This window comes from Nothobranchius furzeri, chromosome 1, assembly GCF_043380555.1.
Source record: "Nothobranchius furzeri strain GRZ-AD chromosome 1, NfurGRZ-RIMD1, whole genome shotgun sequence".
In the NCBI taxonomy this organism is placed as follows: domain Eukaryota; kingdom Metazoa; phylum Chordata; class Actinopteri; order Cyprinodontiformes; family Nothobranchiidae; genus Nothobranchius; species Nothobranchius furzeri.
Window position 1 is genome coordinate 35981982 of NC_091741.1, and position 19050 is coordinate 36001031.

The 19050-nt window shown below is 43.2% G+C and overlaps 1 protein-coding gene across 1 annotated transcript in view; it reads left to right on the forward strand.

Moving 5' to 3' along the window:
- LOC129163020 (uncharacterized) overlaps positions 1–19050 on the forward strand; it is an 85442-nt gene that overhangs the window by 38344 nt on the left and 28048 nt on the right. The window contains exon 2 of the mRNA XM_054739878.2: positions 8731–8836. Within this exon, the coding sequence (XP_054595853.1) occupies positions 8731–8836 (106 nt within the window). The remainder of the gene's footprint in view (positions 1–8730; positions 8837–19050) is intronic.

Consider the following 19050-nt stretch of genomic DNA (forward strand, 5'->3'; position numbering starts at 1 on the left):
CAGCCTGGAAACCAACATATTTATAGCCCATAATAACCTCTAGTGGGACTGGCTGGGAGGCAGTGAAGGGAATTAAAAGCAGCACAGCTTTTGTTTTTATTAGGGTCGAGTCTTTGAGAAGACACGTTTTGAGTCGTTGAACTTTGACCTCTGTGTCTTCTCTGATGTCTAGATTTATTTTTGATTCAGGAAGAAAAACTGGAAGTTTGATGCCTGCTGAGGATAAACCTGGAATTTTTATTCATCTTTATATAAAACATGCACAATCTGGCTAAATCGGTCTCTATCCCAACACTTAGGCGTTTTTCTGACTAGTTGCTTCATAAAGAGAATAAATTGCGAGTCAGAGAAAACAAAGTGCGGTTCACAACCGGATTCAGTTTCAGTGATTTTTGGCTCCTCGATCCGATCACTCGGTTCTGGTTCCTTTTGTTTTTAAAACGCAGAATAAAAAGGTTGGGTTTTAAAATGAACCTGGCTGTGGGAGGCCAGTGGGATTGTGGGTAAATGTTTGGGCATTAGGATTGTGCAGAGCGAAGCAGAAATGTATTTTTTTTTGATGGAGTAAGGAGTTCACCCTGCTTTCATATTCCCGCGTACATCCAATTCCTTCCTCTACAGATTAAAACGAGACCTTCTACAGCATTTCTGCATTCCACAGTAGGATTATAGTTTGACACAGGGCGTGTGGACACACGGATACGGTGGACTCGTTTTTTCTTCTTTAGTTTAGAAGCTGGACATTCACTTTCAGGAGACCAGGTTTTTTTTATTTGTTTCTGTTTTCCTGAAAGTCGCTCTTGAGGGAATTGGAGTAAACTTTTCATGCCCTCAGTGAGTCACTGGTGGTTAGGTGATGCTACTGTACGCCGCGCTGCGTCACAACGCCCTCGTGTGCCTTACCTGTAAACTTTAACCTGCTGCCTCCGCATTCAGCAACCCCCACCTCCTCCGCCCACTGGTCTCTCTTTCCAGTAGCACTCAGCCGTTACGTTCTCAAGGGAAGGGCAGACTGCTGGCGCCGCACTGTTTGGGCTCTCGCTGTATTTCCACACACACACACACACACACACACACACACACACACACACACACACACACACACACACACACACACACACACACACACACACACACACACACACACACACACACACACACACACACACACACACCTGCAGGTACACAGGTATTCACATAGCAAATTAAGTGTATTGTTGCGTTGCCTCCACCATCGAGGGGCTGAAAAGTCACTGAGAGGTTTTGTTCTCACGTGGGCTCGGGCCACCAGGAGTTTTCTTTGTTCCGACGCGGAACGCTTCAGGACTGTTTGGTTAAATTCCCTCTGATATGTAAATATTTGTTTAGGCTTTCTGTACATCCAGGAACTGATGTGTGGAAAAACAATCATGCAATCAGACATTTGCCATAATATTTGGATTAAATTTATTAGCTGGGTTTGTTATGTAAGCTCTAATGTACAACGGCCACCCATGTGGCACCTGACAATCATTGATGATTGACCATGTTCATGTATTTCTTGAATGTCAGCGGTGGTATCGATATGAGCTTCACAAACTTGTATTCAGTCCAGTTTGAAAAGGATCTTTTGTCGTTTTCTGACATGTGAGAGGAATAATTTGGACTGATATATGATGCAGACGTGCAGGGGTATTCAGCTCTGGGCCTGGAGGTCCGGTATCCACGTTTTAGTTTTAACACCTAATTTCATTCAGCAGGTGATTAACAGGCTTCTGCAGAGCCTGATGAGCTGCTGCACAGGTGATTCAACCACTGAATCAAGTGTGTTGGAGAAACCACTAAAACATGCTGGATACCGGCCCTCCAGGACCAGAGTTGAGTACCCCTGCTCAAGTGGGTTTTAACAGTTGTTTTAGTTAAAGGTCAAAATTACTGCAAACTAAAGTTTTAGGTGAAGATTCGTGCTTCTTCTTTCTTTGGTGATATTTTTCCAAATGGATTTACTTTCTCCAAAACACGACAACACGGTTATTTTGGTGGATGTCTGGTTCCTTTGGTGGATTTGAAATATTGTTTCTATAATTTTGAAACATCAGTTTACAAATATCATTTAAAACAGTAAAAACAGACTCTAAACTGTATTCTACTGTCCTGGTCTTAAAAATTTTTCTAGTGAATTGCTTTATTCCAAATTAATTACTGCTAACTCCCAGCATTGTGAGGTTTGATGATTGCATTTTCATCAGTATCCAAACAGATATAAAATTTTCTTTGTAATTAAAAACATTTTTTACTATTACCTATTTTATTCAGTTAGAAAATGTTCATTTAAATTACTCCTACTCATTAATATTCACCATTTATCAAAATATTTCTGAAATTCCTGTCACTGCAATCACTGTTTTTATTTATTTTTTATTTACGTGATAAAAGTTTTTACCAAAATAAAGCTCTTTTGATGTTTTAGGTAATTGGTCACTAAACTTTCTTTGTAGTAAATCTAGAGTGTTCCTCATGTGGCCATAGAGCTCCGGGAGTTGACGTCACTTCTCCCGGCATGCAACAGTTCAAATCTAAACGGCGCCATATTGGCAGGCAGAAGCCGGCAGCTGGACTATTTGTTATTGTCAGAAAACTCAATCAGACGAGAAATATGGTAGATTCCTGTTGTGTCCCAGGATGCAGAACAGACGCGGACGACATAAGGAATGAGCCTTCTCCAGGATTCCCCAAGATCCGGAGCGCCGCAAACATTGGATCATTATAATAAAACGCACTAGTGACCGGGCTAAAATGAAGCTGTGGGATCCCGAGAGTAAAGGTTTTCACTTATGCAGCGACCGCTTCATATCAGGTACTTAAACCAACGTTTCCTCAACTGTGTATGGTATTTATTTTAAATGCTTTTATTACGATTCTTAGTGGGCTTCCTAAACTTATTTTGGTGTGGCTTTTTTTGTCTTTTTACCATGGATGTAATTGTGGGGGGGGGGGGCTGGCAGGGAGGACACTCTTTCCAAAGACAAGTTTTGACCCCTGCACTTTTTACCATCCCAAAACAATATTACGCTATATTAAATTGACTCTGGTTGAGCTCTAGGACCAAGCGGAAAACAACCATTTGTGTTGAAGCCTGTTTCCCATTGGAGCATACTGTAAAGATATGCCCCCCCCACACACACACTTCTAAAGTGAAAATTACGTCAATGCTTATTACTCATAGCCAGTGTTGCCAACTTAGTGGCTTTGTCACCATTTCTAATGACTTTTCAGACCCCCTTAAACAACTTTTTTTTTTCAAAAAGGCGCCTAGCGACAAATCTGGCAACATTTCTGACCCCCCTCAGCTACTTTGACTACAACTTTGTAGCAGACTTTACCTGCAGATTAGCGAGGCATCTGAAGCTCAGCTGGCACTGGCAGGCAGCGTCGCACTCACACATGGCTTCTCGCACCACATAAAACATTTATGAGATCAATTTCTGACTTCATTCAACTGTGACAACTTAAATTAAACATTTAAGGAAGAATTTGAGCATATTTAACTTTCCATATTTTACTTAAAAATATTAAATACCTTTATTTTTTACAAAAAACTCATTAATTTAAAATAAATATCTTGCCAATTAAACATTGAGAATATGAATAAAAAAATTTCTATTTTAACAAATGTAACAGAAATCTCTAGACTTTATAAAGTTGTAAAAATTCCACCAGAGGTCTTTACAGTTGACAACGGTAATTTTATTAAGAAGCAAAATCATTCAATATGCTGACGACACTCCGATAATATCAGTCAATCTCTTGATTAGAACCATAAACACCACATTTTATGTAACAAATTCAATATGTTTCCTGTATTTTTTACAAACAGAAATGCATCACTTTATTGGGAACACCTTGCTAGTACCGGGTTGGACCCCCTTTTGCCTTCAGATCTGCCTTAATCCTTTGTGGCATAGATTCGACAAGCTACTGGAAACAGTCTTCAGGGATTTGGGTCTATAATGATATGATGGCATTACGCAGTTGCTGCAGATTTGTTGGCTGCACACCCATCATGCGAATCTCCTGTTCCACCACATCCCAAAGGTGCTCCATTGGATTGATTTCTGGTGACTGTGGAGGTAATTTGAGTACAGTGAACTCATTGTCATGTACAAGAAAACATTCTGAGATGACTAGAGCTTTATGACATGGTGCATTATCCTGCTGGAAGTAGCCATCACAAGATGGGTACACTGTGGTCATAAAGGGATGGACACGGTCGGCAGCAATGCTCAGGTAGGCTGTGGCGTAGCAATGATGACCAATTAGTACTAAAGGGCCCGATGTCTGCCAAGAAAATGTCCCCCACACCATTACACCACCACCACCACCACCAGCGGTGAACCATTGATGCAAGGCTTGATGGATCCATGCTTTAATGCCAAATTCTGACCCTACCATCCGAATATCACAGCAGAAATGAAGACCCGTCAGACCAGCCAACACTTTTCCAATCTTCTATTGTCCAATTATGGTGAGGCTGTGTGACTGTAGCCTCGGTTTCCTGTTGTTAGCGGACAGGAGTGACACCCGGTGAGGTCTTCTGCTGCTGTAGCCCATCTACCTGAAGCTTCGACATGTTGTGTGTTCAGAGATGCTCTTCTGCACACCTTGGTTGTAACGAGTGGTTATGTAAGCTACTGTAACCTTTCTATCAGCTTGAACTAGCCTGGCCATTCTCCCCTGACCTCTGGCATCAACGAGGCATTTTCGCCAACAGAACTGCTGCTCACTGGATGTTTCCTTTTGTCGCACTGTTCTCTGTAAACCCTAGAGATGGTTGTGTGTGACAATCCCAGAAGATCAGCAGTTTCCGTGATACTCAGACCAACCCGTCTGGCACCAACAACCATGCCAAGTTCAGAGTCACTCAAATGTGCAGTATGTAAGAATATCGTGAGAATTATACAGTGAGAAAATCCTAAAAGAGTCTAATGTTTCAGACATTTTGGAAAGAAGGTTATACTGAAACATATTTCATATCCAGCTGGCTGTGGGGATTGCCAGTTTTTCTCCTTTCAAAATAAAGATATGAGGGACGTAACTACTGTTTACCATCAGTGGGTGTGGGGTCGCCGTGTCTTCTGTGAGCTGATACTGCAGCGCCCACAACTGTAATTTGATGACGGCCGGGAAAAAGCTCCAGAGTTGTTTAAAGTGGTTGCAGTAACCAAATTTTACCACAGGATGCAATTTTCACTTAATTTCTACAAAATGCACCTTTAAACCACTTTTCTTCCCCATTCTGAAACTATGTTTGAACTGCAGCAGATCGTCTTGACCACGTCAACACGCCTACATGCATTGAGTTGCCACCACGTGATTAGCCGATTCGTCATTTGCGTTAACGAGCAGTTGGACAGGCGTACCCAATAAAGTGGCCAGTAAGTGTATTAATAGCTATACTATACTAGAACGTTGTTAAGACGAATGAAAAAAATGTCTTAAGCTAATTTGTTTTCCAAATTTGGGTAACGCTTCCTTTTGCAGTCCCCTAATTACCAAGTACTTACACGGTAATTACACAGTAAGTTTAAGTGTATTATTGTTTCTGAGTTCTTAAACAGTTCTTACCATGTAACTCAGTTTCAATTCTAGTTCTTATTTTATTCATCATTCCCAGTAAATACTGCTTTACACAACAATTACACCTTATTGCATTTATACACTTTAATTATGATCCATGTTATACTGTCAAGTAGGTCCATGGATGTGAAGTTTGTGGCACCCTGCGGGGGAGCACGAGGACGTGCTTGTGGAAAGAGGGGGGGGGGGGGGATGTGACAGTGTGAGCATCCTGTCACAGTGTCCCGATTGATCATGCCCGCTGGCTACTTGGCCAAGGGGATGTCCCTTTGGCTGACTGGTTAGCGCGCATGACTCTCACCCGGGAGTCTGGGGATCGAATCCCCGTCCAGGCCCTCGTTTCTCCACCTTGCCACATTTGGCGTTGTTGGCAGGATCCATGTAGTACTGTCAAAAGGTGGACTAACGAGGGCCCGGGCGGGATTCGATCCCCAGACTCCCGGGTGAGAGTCATGAACCCTAACCAGTCAGCCAAAGGGACATCCCCTTGGCCAAGCAGCCAGGGTCATGATCAATCGGGACTCTGTGACAGGACGCTCACACTATCACAATTACACAATAATAGAGTTTAACTTACTGTGTAATTACCATGTAAGTACTTAGTAATTAGGGGGATGTAAAAGGAAGTGTTACCCAAATTTGTTATTAGAGTTTTAAGCATTAATGATGATGTTTTCATTAAAGGGGCATTATGGAAGTGTGACAGCCAAAACATGTATAGAAATAATAAATGTCTTCTTCATACGTTCTCCTGCAATGCCCTGGTCCTGTAGAATGAGCCCTGGCATTTTTACTGTGATTGCCTGTTTTTCTGTAAAATCACAGAAAAAGAGAGATGCTCGGGTCGAGCAGGCTGCTTCATGCGCGTTCACGCTCAGGCATCGCCCGTAGCATTTGCTATCCGTAGCTTTAGCAGCAGAGAGAGAGGCAGTGCCACTTTGTCGCTGTTCCTAACGCCTAGTGACAAAGCTAGCTACATTTCTGAGGACCCTTAGCTACTTTCTGTAGAACTTTCTTCTAGATATTTCCTGCTAATTAGCAACAAAATAGCCATTTTCACTCCGAACCGTTCTTTGAACGTTGTTTCAGCTGTCATCAAGGATATAAATGTTACAGATACATAAGACATCACTGGCACTTTAGCTCACCTAGTAAGACATCGGACTCTTGTGCAGAAGACTCGGTTTCGATTCTGGATGTGAATATAGTTTATTTAGAGTTTCTTTTTTACATTAATGGTATATTTTTTACAATAAGATGCCCAAATTTTTATTTGAGACTCGCTGAACGGCATTGAATTCACAGATAAAAAAATGTGGGTCCAACTTTCATTTTGGAACAATTTTTCAAGCAAGGGAAGGGAATGATCTGAGCATGCAGGAGGACTGACCCATCATCAACCTTTGTCAGCTGTGCTGAAGAGAAAGCTACAGAACCACATTATTTAATTAATTAGCTGCACGTTCTCCTGTCCTCTGTCCTCCGGGCCACACACACACACACACACAGACACACACACACACACACACACACACACACACACACACACACACACACACACACACACACACACACACACACACACACACACACACACACACACGCACACACACACACACACACACGCACACGGGACTGTCTCAGCTGTTATTTTCGTTAAGGAGTGTGCACGTACAGCATGCGCACCTCGTGCTCGAGCCTACTATTGAAGCTGCCATTACGCTTTTGGCCTGAGGGGGCAATCGTGAGCATAAAAATTCAAAACTCCATAAAGTCCCTTTAAGGTAAGAAAAGACGACAGAGGGAAGGGAATGAGTTAACAAACATGGAATCTTTTGAGCATTTTTATCAACTTCTGGTAAGGTTAAATTATATTAGCTTATTAGATATATTACATTTATACTCAACTAAAACGAAGCTAGTATAGTGAGCGTGCACTTGCATTTGACCCAATACCTGGATTATAACTGGAGTTATCATATTTGATAAATGGCTCAAAAGACTAAAACCTGCAGAGCATTTCTCACCGAAGGTCAAATGAATGGAGGACTGGCCCATAGAGCGCTATAGGAAATGGTTTAAAAGGAGAAACCTGTTTATGTCATTCGAGATGACCTTCACGCGAATCGCAGCTCGACCGGGTCGGGAGTGTTTTCGTGGTCTGAAGAGCTTATTTGACTTTGGACAATAAGTCTAAAAGACGATGTTTAGTTGAGGTGAAGCAGGATTATTTTTCCAGCCTAATTTGAAGCAGTAGGCTCTCTACCCTCCAATTTTCTCGCAGACTCGCTTTCTCTCCTCCTCTCGCTGTAATCCGCCGTCATCTTGATCAGAGGCAGACACGGAAAATTAAACAAATAAACTCTGATGCTTCGGATAACATTCCCCTCTGATTGACCCGACCCCGTGACCTGAGAGACACTCAGGCTGGGGTCATGACCCCACAGTGGCGTTGGCTCTCAGCGTCACAGGAGCCCCAGTGTATTGGTTTGGTCTTCGTGTCATGACCTGCAGGAAAACATGCAGTAAAATAAAGTTCAGTCCAGTCGGCTTGAGGCCGCGTTACACCTCAGAGACAACAGAGAAGCCTGATCCCAGCAGCCTCGTACGGGACGTCAGGAAAATTCGAAAACTGGAAGCTGCGATGCAGACGGGAGATGAAAGATAAGATTAAAAGTAAGATAAAAGATTAAAAACTATCTAAAAATGATTCTGACTTACCAAAATAGATCCAATTGGTCCATGGACGAACACAGGACTTCTGCCCTGGGATGTCCAGCACCAGCAGGTTTATAAAGAATCCCTAAAACCTCATTGGTCCGGTTGGTTCAGGCTTGTGAGTGCAACAGCAGACCGTGGTGGTGTAGCACTGTCGGAGAAGGGTTTTGTTCAAATTTCACTTGCATCAAGTTTCTGTCATTTGCATTTTGAAGTTGTGCAGCAGAACGGAGATTAAATAACTTTAGCATCAGGAAAACTGTTTTAATTGTGTTTTCTGGGATGCTGGTTGCATCCTCACGTTCTTACAGTCTGTTCAGTTTATTTTAACAGAAGTGGTTTAAGGGTTGGAGACAAAAAAATCATCCATCCATCTATTTTCTTCTGCTTATCCAGAGTCGGGTCGCGGGGGCAGCAGCTTAATTTGAGAGGCCCAGACTTCCTGCTCCCCAGCCACTTGGGCCAGCTCTTCTGGGGGAATCCCAAGGCGTTCCCTAGCCAGGTGAGACATAAGCCTGAGTCATGCTTCTCCATCAGCTCCAAAAGCACGCACGGAGACATTTTGCCCTCATACTTCTCCGTCTCCTGGGGGGCGTCACAAAGCAATTCCCCACCAGGACAGCAATTCAATTAAATTCAATTCAATTTCATTTATAAAGCGTCAAGTCACGACAAGAGTCATCTCAAGGCACTTCACATAATAAACATTCCAATACAGGTCAGTTCATTAAGCCAATCAGAAAAAAGTTTCCTATATAAGGAACCCAGCAGGTTGCATCGAGTCACTGACTAGTGTCAGTGACTATACAACAATCCTCATACTAAGTAAGCATTTAGCGACAGTGGAGAGGAAAACTCCCTTTTAACAGGAAGAAACCTCCAGAGAATCCTGGCTCAGTATAAGCAGCCATCCTCCACGACTCACTGGGGATGGAGAAGACAGAGCAGACACACACACACACACACACACACACACACACGCACGCACGCACGCACGCACGCACGCACGCACGCACGCACACACACACACACACACACACACACACACACACACACACACACACACACACACACACACACACACACACACACACACACACACACAGTAGTGTGTCTATAGTTATATTGTGATTTCATAGTAAATATTCTATTTGGTGAGAGATAAACTTTATTGTATTTATCCTAGTGGATCTATAATTAAACGGGTAAACTAGTAGTAGCACATCCAACGTCAAGGAAAGTAATTCAATTCAATTCAAAAATACTTTATTAATCCCAGAGGGAAATTGATTATGTTGAACATTTTATTATCAGGAGAGAGAGAATGTTTAAGTGGTTAGCAGCAGTGTGCTAGACAATGGCCCCCTCCATGAGGCCACCACAGCTCAGCAGAACATCGTTTTAGCTTCTTCTGGGGAGAAAAACACTTACAATGAAAATAAAGTTAACAGCTGAAATAGCAGGAAATAATACAGTTAAAGAGCAGATTGTAGAAGAAAGTAGTCGAGTGTGGAAAGTGGTCAGTGTATTCTCCAGCAGTCTAAGCCTATAGCAGCATAACTGCAGAGATAACTCTGGATAATCTATCCTATTTAGATGGAGGCATGTTGGAGGCAGGGCAAGGGAGAGCCGTCTTTACTGACTGTACACTCCACCTCCCTGTACTCCCCCACTTATCCAGATCTGGGCTAACATCAGATTTTAACCATAGACCCTATCAAATAAAAAATGTTTTAAGCCTAGTCTTAAAAGTAGACAAGGGCGTAGCGCTGTTCTGTGGTATCCTGTCATGTATCGGTCCAAGATAGTGTGTTTATATTGTGTGTTTTTGTTTAGAAGAGACTTTTTAACACGGACAAATTTGTCTCTCATCCTCCTCCACCTCTTCAAGCGCTCGCCACCTCTAAACCCACGTTTCCTGTCATTTCCGTCCACAAATAAAATGCTTGCTGCGTATCTTTTCACTCCTCCAGTCACGGGGAATTAAACATTCATGTTTTAGAGTTTTCTGTGAGGTATTCTTCAAGCTCCTCCGTGTCTGCTGCTAGTTATCCACAGCTCTCTTTATGTTTGTGAGGGTGCAATGGCGGCGCTGTAGACGACAGCGGCGTCCTGACCAATAGAAGAAGAAAGATGAAAGAAAATATAATTTCTATAGCGCCTCTCAAGATAAAAATCATGAGGCGCTTCACAAAAACAAAAAATGTATTTGGAGAATGATTAAAATATATTTAAAATGAGCAAAAAATAGACAATTGTGATTAAAAATGTAAAGAAAGAGAGAGTGAACAGGAAAGAGGAAAATCAGTGGATCCTGAGGAAGGTGGAATAGGTGGGGAGAGGAGAACAAGGAGAGGGTGATGAAGTAACACCAAAACCTGAACAAGTGAGTCTTCAGCTGCTTTTTAAAGGAGACCACTGAGTCCACTGATCTCAGGCTCAGGGGGAGAGAGGTCCAGAGTCTGGGGGCCACAGCAGCAAATGATCTGTCACCTTTGACCTTTAGCCTGGTGCTGCACAACCAGTAGGCTTTGATCACTGGACCTCAGGGACCTGCTGGGGGTGTAGGGACTAAGAAGATCACCAATGTAAGATGGTGCTTGTCCATGTAAGGCCCTATAGACCAGAACCAGGATCTTGAAATGAACCCTGAAGTTGACTGGCAGCCAGTGAAGCTGGAGGAGAAGCGGGGTGATGTGGGTGTGTTTGGAGGACTTGGTCAGAAGCCGAGCACAGGCGTTCTCAACCACCTGTAGACGGTTCAGGGAGGTTCTGCTCAGACACGTGAAAAGAGAGTTACAGTAGTCTAAGCGTGAGGAGATGAAGGTGTGGAGAACGGTCTCAAGTTCAGAGCGGGACAGAATGGGACTCAGCTTAGCAATGTTCCTGAGATGGAAGAAGGAAGAGCGAATACCCCCAGCAGGTCCCTGAGGTCCAGTGATCAAAGCCTACTGGTTGTGCAGCACCAGGCTAAAGGTCAAAGGTGACAGATCATTTGCTGCTGTGGCCCCCAGACTCTGTACCTCTCTCCCCCTGAGCCTGAGATCAGTGGACTCAGTGGTCTCCTTTAAACTCACCTGTTCAGGTTTTGTGTGACCTTCTCCTCTCCCCACCTATTCCACCTTCCTCAGGATCCACTGATTTCCCTCTTTCCTGTTCACTCTCTCTCTTTCTTAACATTTTTAATCACAATTGACTATGTTTGCTCATTTAATATATATTTTTAATAATTTTCTAAATTATTTTTTATATTTTTTGTTTTTGTGAAGCGCCTCATGATTTTTATCTTGAGAGGTGCTATAGAAATGATATTTTCTTCTTCTTCTTCTTCTTCTTCTTCTCTCAATTTTTTTCTCTTAAACAGTCAAACGTGTGTTTGCAACCTCTTAAGCTCTTCACATGATTGCAAACAAACTGCAACTGAAATGTCTTTTTGCAGTTTGATGCCCAGCTGTTCTCACAGTCGTCTCACATTTTCTCGCACATGTTGATTAACAGAAATTAAAAATAACGAAGCGTTTGAAAGAAAGTTTGTTGTGTGTATTTTTTAAACGTGTGATCTCATCACAGACAACCTTGGAGAGACGTTTGCAACCCTTCCGATGAAGTGCTGCTTGCAGGTTTTTGAAGCCCAAGAGAAACCGGGTTCAGCATCCAAAAATCTGTTTGTGTATTTAGATGAATTTCTGATCAGATGTGTAAAATCTTACTAGATTTCTTTTGCTGTTTACTCATTCATCCATTTTGAGTTATCTCCATAATTAAATGGAAACTAATCCATTGTTTTTTGAGCGGGAAAATATTCTTGAACATTAAATTAATTAAAACAATTCACAAAATGAATCAAGAGTAAATATTTTAAATAATTTTCCTGATTATTCTAATAGCTGAATATCTGTGCGTGACTACGTGTTGAAGTAAGGATGATTTGTGTCGTGACCGCCAGGTTCTTACCGTTCTGTACCAAGTTTATTTATAAAGCACATTTAAAACAGCATGACAGCTGACCAAAGTGCTGCACAGTGGTAATGAAAAGAAAAACCACAAGATAAAAATCATATAGGAGATAAAAGGGATAGCCTAAAACTTTAAAAGAAACATAATAGAGTAAAAACAGAGTCACAATAAAAACATAAAAACAATAGAAGCTTGGTCATTGATTAAAAACTAAATGATAGAAGTAGGCCTTCAGTACAGACTTGAATCGACCCAGGGACGGGACCTGCCGAACTCTTAGGCTTGGTTTATGCGTGACGCATTCACTTCCCGCTTGGTGATGCGGCTCGCGGATGGAACGCGCTTCACAACTCGCAGCGTTTATGGTTCATGCGGCTTGTCTCTGCAGTGAGCCAATATTCTCCCAAACTGTAGGGGGCAGCATGGAGCTCTATGGCATGCATCCAACACTACACCATAGTAGAAGTAGAAATTACTGTTTACAACACGGCATTCCAGCATTTTTTAACAGCGTTCTCGTCTTTTCCGACAGTGCGAGCTATTTCTCTCCAAGAATTATTAACAACATGTTGATCACGGTGATCTCTGAGAGCTGAATCATACAAATGTCTGTATTTACCAACCTCTGCCATACTAGTTCTTGCCGGTCCGCCATGTTTTTCCGCGTCCGACCGTCTGCGTGGTTAGAAAATTTCCTATGTGCGCGGTGCGGAAAGTTTGGGCCGTGCGGAGGCGCGGTGGAGGGGCGCGGTTGTTAAAATGACGCAATTTGCGAACCTCGCGGACGCGTCAAGCATAAACCAAGCCTAAGGGGGAGAGCATTCCAAAGTTTAGGGGCAGCGAACGCAAAGGCCCGCTCCCCACCAGATTTGTACTTCATTTTTGGGACACACAAAAGCAAGTGATCTGCCGATCTCAGGTGTCTGGGTGGAGCATACAAGTTCTGACGGATGAGCAGGGGCTTGACCATTCAGGGTGTTGGAAACAACGATTAAAACCTTAAACTGGATCTGATATTTAACGGGCAGCCAGTGCAAGCGTGCAAGGACAAGTGAACTGTGACAGCGTCTAGAGGTGTTTGTCACACCCAACAGTTCAATTTCTGGAAAAATACAATCCTGAAATACCAAACTAGTATTCCAGCATGTCGTACAAAACACACAGAAAACAAATCAACAGAATTTCTTCTGAATGTAAATGAAGGCGGGCCTAAAATCAGCAGAATTAGACAAAAAGTAATAAATTCAGAAACACAGTTTTTATGGAAAATGATAAATGAGCAGTACAGCAGCGTTCAGAGCCGAAGCACACGTGTGTCACTGTTTCCTGTTTCTGTGCGACTCAGGTTCAGCTTACCGTCACGTGAATGTTTGCAATGCTGCGTTTCAGGATTCCAGCGGCGGCGCTCAGCAGCAACAGTTTGTGACCCGGTGGGTGTCGTGATGTGACTCTGTGATAAAGGTGCTGCAGAAGGAGTTAAACGAGCAGGTTCAGGATCTGCTTTCTGCACAGAAACGTCATTTCTAGCTAAAAGAAAAACATTTTTGAAACACTTTCTGTGTATTTAGAGGAAGTATGCATGACACAAGACAGTAATCTGTCATCAGTCGGTGCTGGGGGTGATTGTAAGGTCAACATGCTTTTATTTAGGATAAAAGGATGAAAGTAGATAAAAAAAGAAATAATAACGATTTATGCTTTAGCCATCAGCCCCGAGCTAAGGGTAGATTACAGTTTAGCCCCTAATTTAAGCATCATCTGTACAATTTCCATACTGTACATTAATGCCACTGTTTTGCACATACCAACCTCTGTACATTTTATATCTCTTATCTTATTGTTTACTTTATTCATTTGTAAAACACGTATATACACACTATACACACACTCACACGCACACACGTAGAACAATATATAAAAAAATATATATACTTGCATAAACATTTAGTAATGTATATACATTACAACTTATACATATTATTACTTAGATTAGCCATTTTTATATTTTACTTGTTTCTACATTACTGTATTTTTGCATAACTCTGTTGCTGTGAAGCTCGCACACAAGAATTTCACTCGCATGTACTGTACCAGTGTACCTGCACATGTGACGTGACAATAAAAGTGATTTGATTTGTATCTTTACAGACAAAGTGCTTAATTATTTGAGAAAAATGAAGATTTTTTTAAAGAAAAAAAATTAAACATTGTTGTTTCTTCATTATTTCTGTATTAAAATCCATCATGTTGTTTATTATTGCTTATTTTGCTTCTTTAACTGCATTTTACAAGATTAAAATTACAATTTGCTGAGAAATAATCCATGTTGTTATATTAAGAGGTTTTGGTATTTGAGATCAAACTTGGAAATTTAGATTTTTATTTGCATTTCTGATTGTTTTGATCAGGAAGTGGTGAAACGATGAAGCGATGAGTGATTTTAAGTCGCTGACCTCCTTTTTAGCGTCTGTTCTGACCCTTAACACGCTTACTTGGTCCTAAACTTCCAGTAGTGATGGATTCCTCTGCTGTTCACGTCTAGTTTTTTATTCCGAAGGCCCAGCAGCATGTGGTGTATCCATAACAGAGGGATCAAGGACGTTAGCCATCCAAAAAACCTGCTTCGGAGTCACTTATCCCTCCAAGAACAAAGCCAAGGTTGGACGCGATAGGCGGCACGCATACGTGTTCTCCTGCTTATCTTGTTTACATGATGAAGTTTTTCAAACGCAAACATTTTCTTTAGATGGCACAGTGGACCTCTGCTGCGCGATAAGAATCAAATGCAGACTTAATTGCCTGAGATAGAAGCTTATTATTCCCATTAAAACGGGCGTTCAGGGCCCCGCTCCCCGGGTCTCTGTGCTACCACGGTCTCTCCGTTCCGTCTTTCATCCCTCCCTCCTCCTTCCTCTTTTTCTCCTTTGTCTGTGTCGTTTGCCTGTTTGATGTGGAGATGAAGGGGGGGGGGGGGGGGGGGGGATGGGAATGAGCAGTTCGGTGTTGAAAAGTTGGAAAAATCTGGTAACAATTGGAAGGTAATGGAAGTGTTTGGCGGTAGGTCTCATCCCCGATGGGTTCAGCAAATGATTTTACCTCCCTGAGTTCACCCCGGATTACTCCAATCTACACATTCACTTCATCTTTCATAGGTCTGTATTTTATAGAACTTTTCTTGATCATGTCTGGTTTTTTATTTTTATTTTTTTCGGCCGGCGTCGGGCGACTTGCTCCTTCACGCTTAGCTGCCTCGCCACCCTGACTTCTGTTTCGGTCCTCTTGCACGGCCGTTGCCTTTCTGGGATTTGAGCGGCGCTTTTCCTCATCGGTCGGCACTGAGCCGGCATTCCTTCATGGGTTCACTGGCAATGCTCAAGTGGCTCCCTCTTAACAGCCCCCTTAATCACTCAGGGACATAATCGCAGGCCACTTTGAAGTAATAGTCAATTTGCTACGAGTCCACCGTTTAACAGAACTGCTTCGACGCAAGCCGGGGCCTCGAGCAGGCCACGGAGATGTACAGATAGGGCGGCCCGGATGGCTGAAAGAGCAGCTTTATACCCACACAAGTGTCGCTGTAAGGAAACATTTTGCTCTGAGCCTAAAGGGCGGAGGGCAGAGGACAGGTCGGACTAGATGCACCGTGACTGTGCAGAGATGGCGTACGTGTGTGTTCAGTTGGTGAAAAGTTCACGGGAAGTGCGCGGCCTGTCAATCACTCTGCACGCTCTGCCCCTGAATGCACCAGCAGTTGCTCACAATGACACACTGTACCTGTGATGATGTGTGAGTCAGGTGGAGAGACGGCAGCGGGACGTGGCCTGATGTTGGCCCGTGTTTATTGTTTACGGTGCTCCGGGTGGCGCCAGGCTCTGAAAAAAACAGCAGCTGAAAAACACTTTGTTTTGGTGGGGAGGCTGCTCCTGTGGTTTTGTAATCGCCGCTACTATCAGAGGCCCTGATCGCTTTACAAAGGGGGAGGAGGGGGAGGACTGGGGAGTGGAAGGTATGTTATTCCACACGGTACACAAAGGCATGGAAAAGAAAGCGAGGAGGAGATGTGGGCGCTTGGCTGTGTGTCCGTCTGCATCTTTTCCTCTGTTCTCCTTCTTCACCAACTTCTCGTGTCTCCCGTCCATCCAGCCCGCAGCCGAGTCTCTAAAAACGGGCAGAGTGGTCTCAACAGGAGGCCGACCTCCTGCCAGAAAGAGCTGTGTGGTTTTCTGTTAAAATACTTGATAAAAACTTGGGATGGTAGATATTTACTGAGTACTTTTACCCATTTTCTATATTTTTTCTGCGGCCATGTTTGGTTTTAGGACTGTATAAATTAATGTTCCCTGACAACACAACTTTAGGAAGTCATGTGACTGACCCCATAAATGGTAAATGGCCTGTATTTGATATAGCACCTTCTACAGTCCTGGAACCCCCCAAGGCGCTTTACAACACAACCATGGGTCATTCACCCATTCACACACACATTCACACACTGGTGGGGATGAGCTATGGTGTAGCTACAGCTGCCCTGGGGCACACTGACAGAGGCGAGGCTGCCGAGCACTGGCGCCACCGGTCCCTCCGACCACCACCAGCAGGCAACGTGGGTTAAGTGTCTTGCCCAAGGACACAACGACAGCGACAGACTGAGCGGGGCTCGAACCTGCAACCTTCCGATTGCGGGGTAAGCGCTTAACTCCTGTGCCACCGTCGCATAAAGACACATATTACACATCTGTAGGATTGTTTGGTCAAATGACACACTCACCTGGACTGACTTTGAAGCTCACGGGTCATTTGAAGCTGTTAACCCTTCCACTGTCCAATCAGGTGACCCCTCCAGGACAGGGGGTGGTTGGCGAGGGTGAAGTGGTGCAGTCCTAAAAAATTAAATAAATAAATAATTGTCTGTTTATTTATGGTTTACTCTGTAGAAACCCCAACCCTTGGTGGTAGTAATAATAATAATAATAATAATAATAATAATAATAATAATAATAATAATGATAATAATAATAACTATAATAATAATAACAACAACAACAATAATAATAGGTTTGTTGATTCCCGAACCCCAACCCTATTCTCCAAATGTCCTACTTTTCAACTTGTCTAGTGTAATCTGGACATGTGCTCTCTCGTTGTATTGCTCAACCCTCGACCAGATCGCAGAACCAAAACCAAGTTCCCGCTACTTGATGGTTCGAGTACTTGTTCTAACCCCCATCCCACCAACATCTAAACATATTGAAGCGTTCCTTCGTACATCCATTCCGTGTTAAACTTCGTTATCCATTTTCTTGTTCTTTTTTGACTCAGTTTAGTAAAAAAAATAGTCTTTTTACCTGACATGTTTCAGCTCGTATCTCTAGCCGTCATCAGAGATCGCCGGTGTTGGTGGCGTCACTTCCTTTCATCCACGGGCAGGAGAGTACGATGTCGCCCTCTAGTGCCTGACGTTCTGCGCTGTCTCCTGGACACTAAACCAACAACAGCCTTTCCCGTCGTGAGCCAAGACGGGTGAGTCCAAAAACGCTTTTCTGAACCGAACGTTTTTCCGTCTATTTTCTATTTGAAGCTAATGCAGGGGATAGGGGTGGAATACCATTTTCATGTTCAGCCTGTGTGTTAAACTCTGATCTAAATGACTGATTTCTCAGTGAACGTGCTTTTTAATGCAATCAAAGTTGTATTCGGAATATCGGAATCTGCAGCACTAAAAATGAAGACCAGGCTGTCCTTTCTCCAACCACTTCTATCAGCTTATCCAATGGGATCGCAAGGCATTCCCAAATCAGCCTAGAGATGCAATCGGTTCAGTGTTTAGTGGGTTGGACTGGGGCCTCCTCCCAGAAGGGAAAAGAAAGCATCCATGGAACACCCAAACAACCAAAAGGACACACTGAAAAACTGTGAATGAACAGAATTTAATCAAAATCAAAAAGACAAAATGCTTCTCTTTTAGTTGCAGCTGAAAAAGAGCAATGAGGTGATATTGCGCTCAGTGGCGGATTTAGCAATTTGGGGGCCCAAGGCGAACACAGACATGGGGCCCCCTTACACAAAATTTTCGACAATCTTATCTTTAACTGGATTTGCGAAACTCTTCCCTCTTCTGACACGAGTTAATTTTCACTTTTTATTAGTCCTCCTCTTTTTTCCCGTCTTTCTCTCCCTTTGAGTGTGTTCTTCTTCCTGTCAGGGCTCCGGTGCTTTTGCCTTAGTTTATTTCTTCTATTTTCCATTTTGGTCTATGTTTTCCTCCCTTTAAACATTTTCCATCGTCTTTCCTTTTCTGCTTCCTTTTGATGTTTACATCGAAAAACGACGTCGCTTGTGGAAGTGAAGATAAAAGCTTTTTTAAAGCAAGCTGCTTCTTTCTCTTAATGGAGCCACTAGGACAACTCCAAACAACAATTTGGTGCATTACCGCCACCAACTGGATTGGAGTGGAATGAATACCAATCACTTCCTGTTTGTGCATCGGCGTCTTAAAGGAATGGTCCACTGTGGCATTAACAGAGGGGTGCCAGCAGCCAGGGCTAGGGCACCCCCCAAAATAAGGGGGCCCCAGGCGGCCGCCGACCTATGCTTAATGGTAAAACCGCCACTGATTGTGCTGTCCCCCTTCATGTCTCGTCTGCCTTACCTGTCCCCCACGAGCCATGTGGAGGGGGGCAGCTGCGTCGAACTCTGGCTTGGCCCATTTTCAGAAGCATTAGTGGTGAGAGCGTTTAATTCACGGGTCCTGCTGACTTT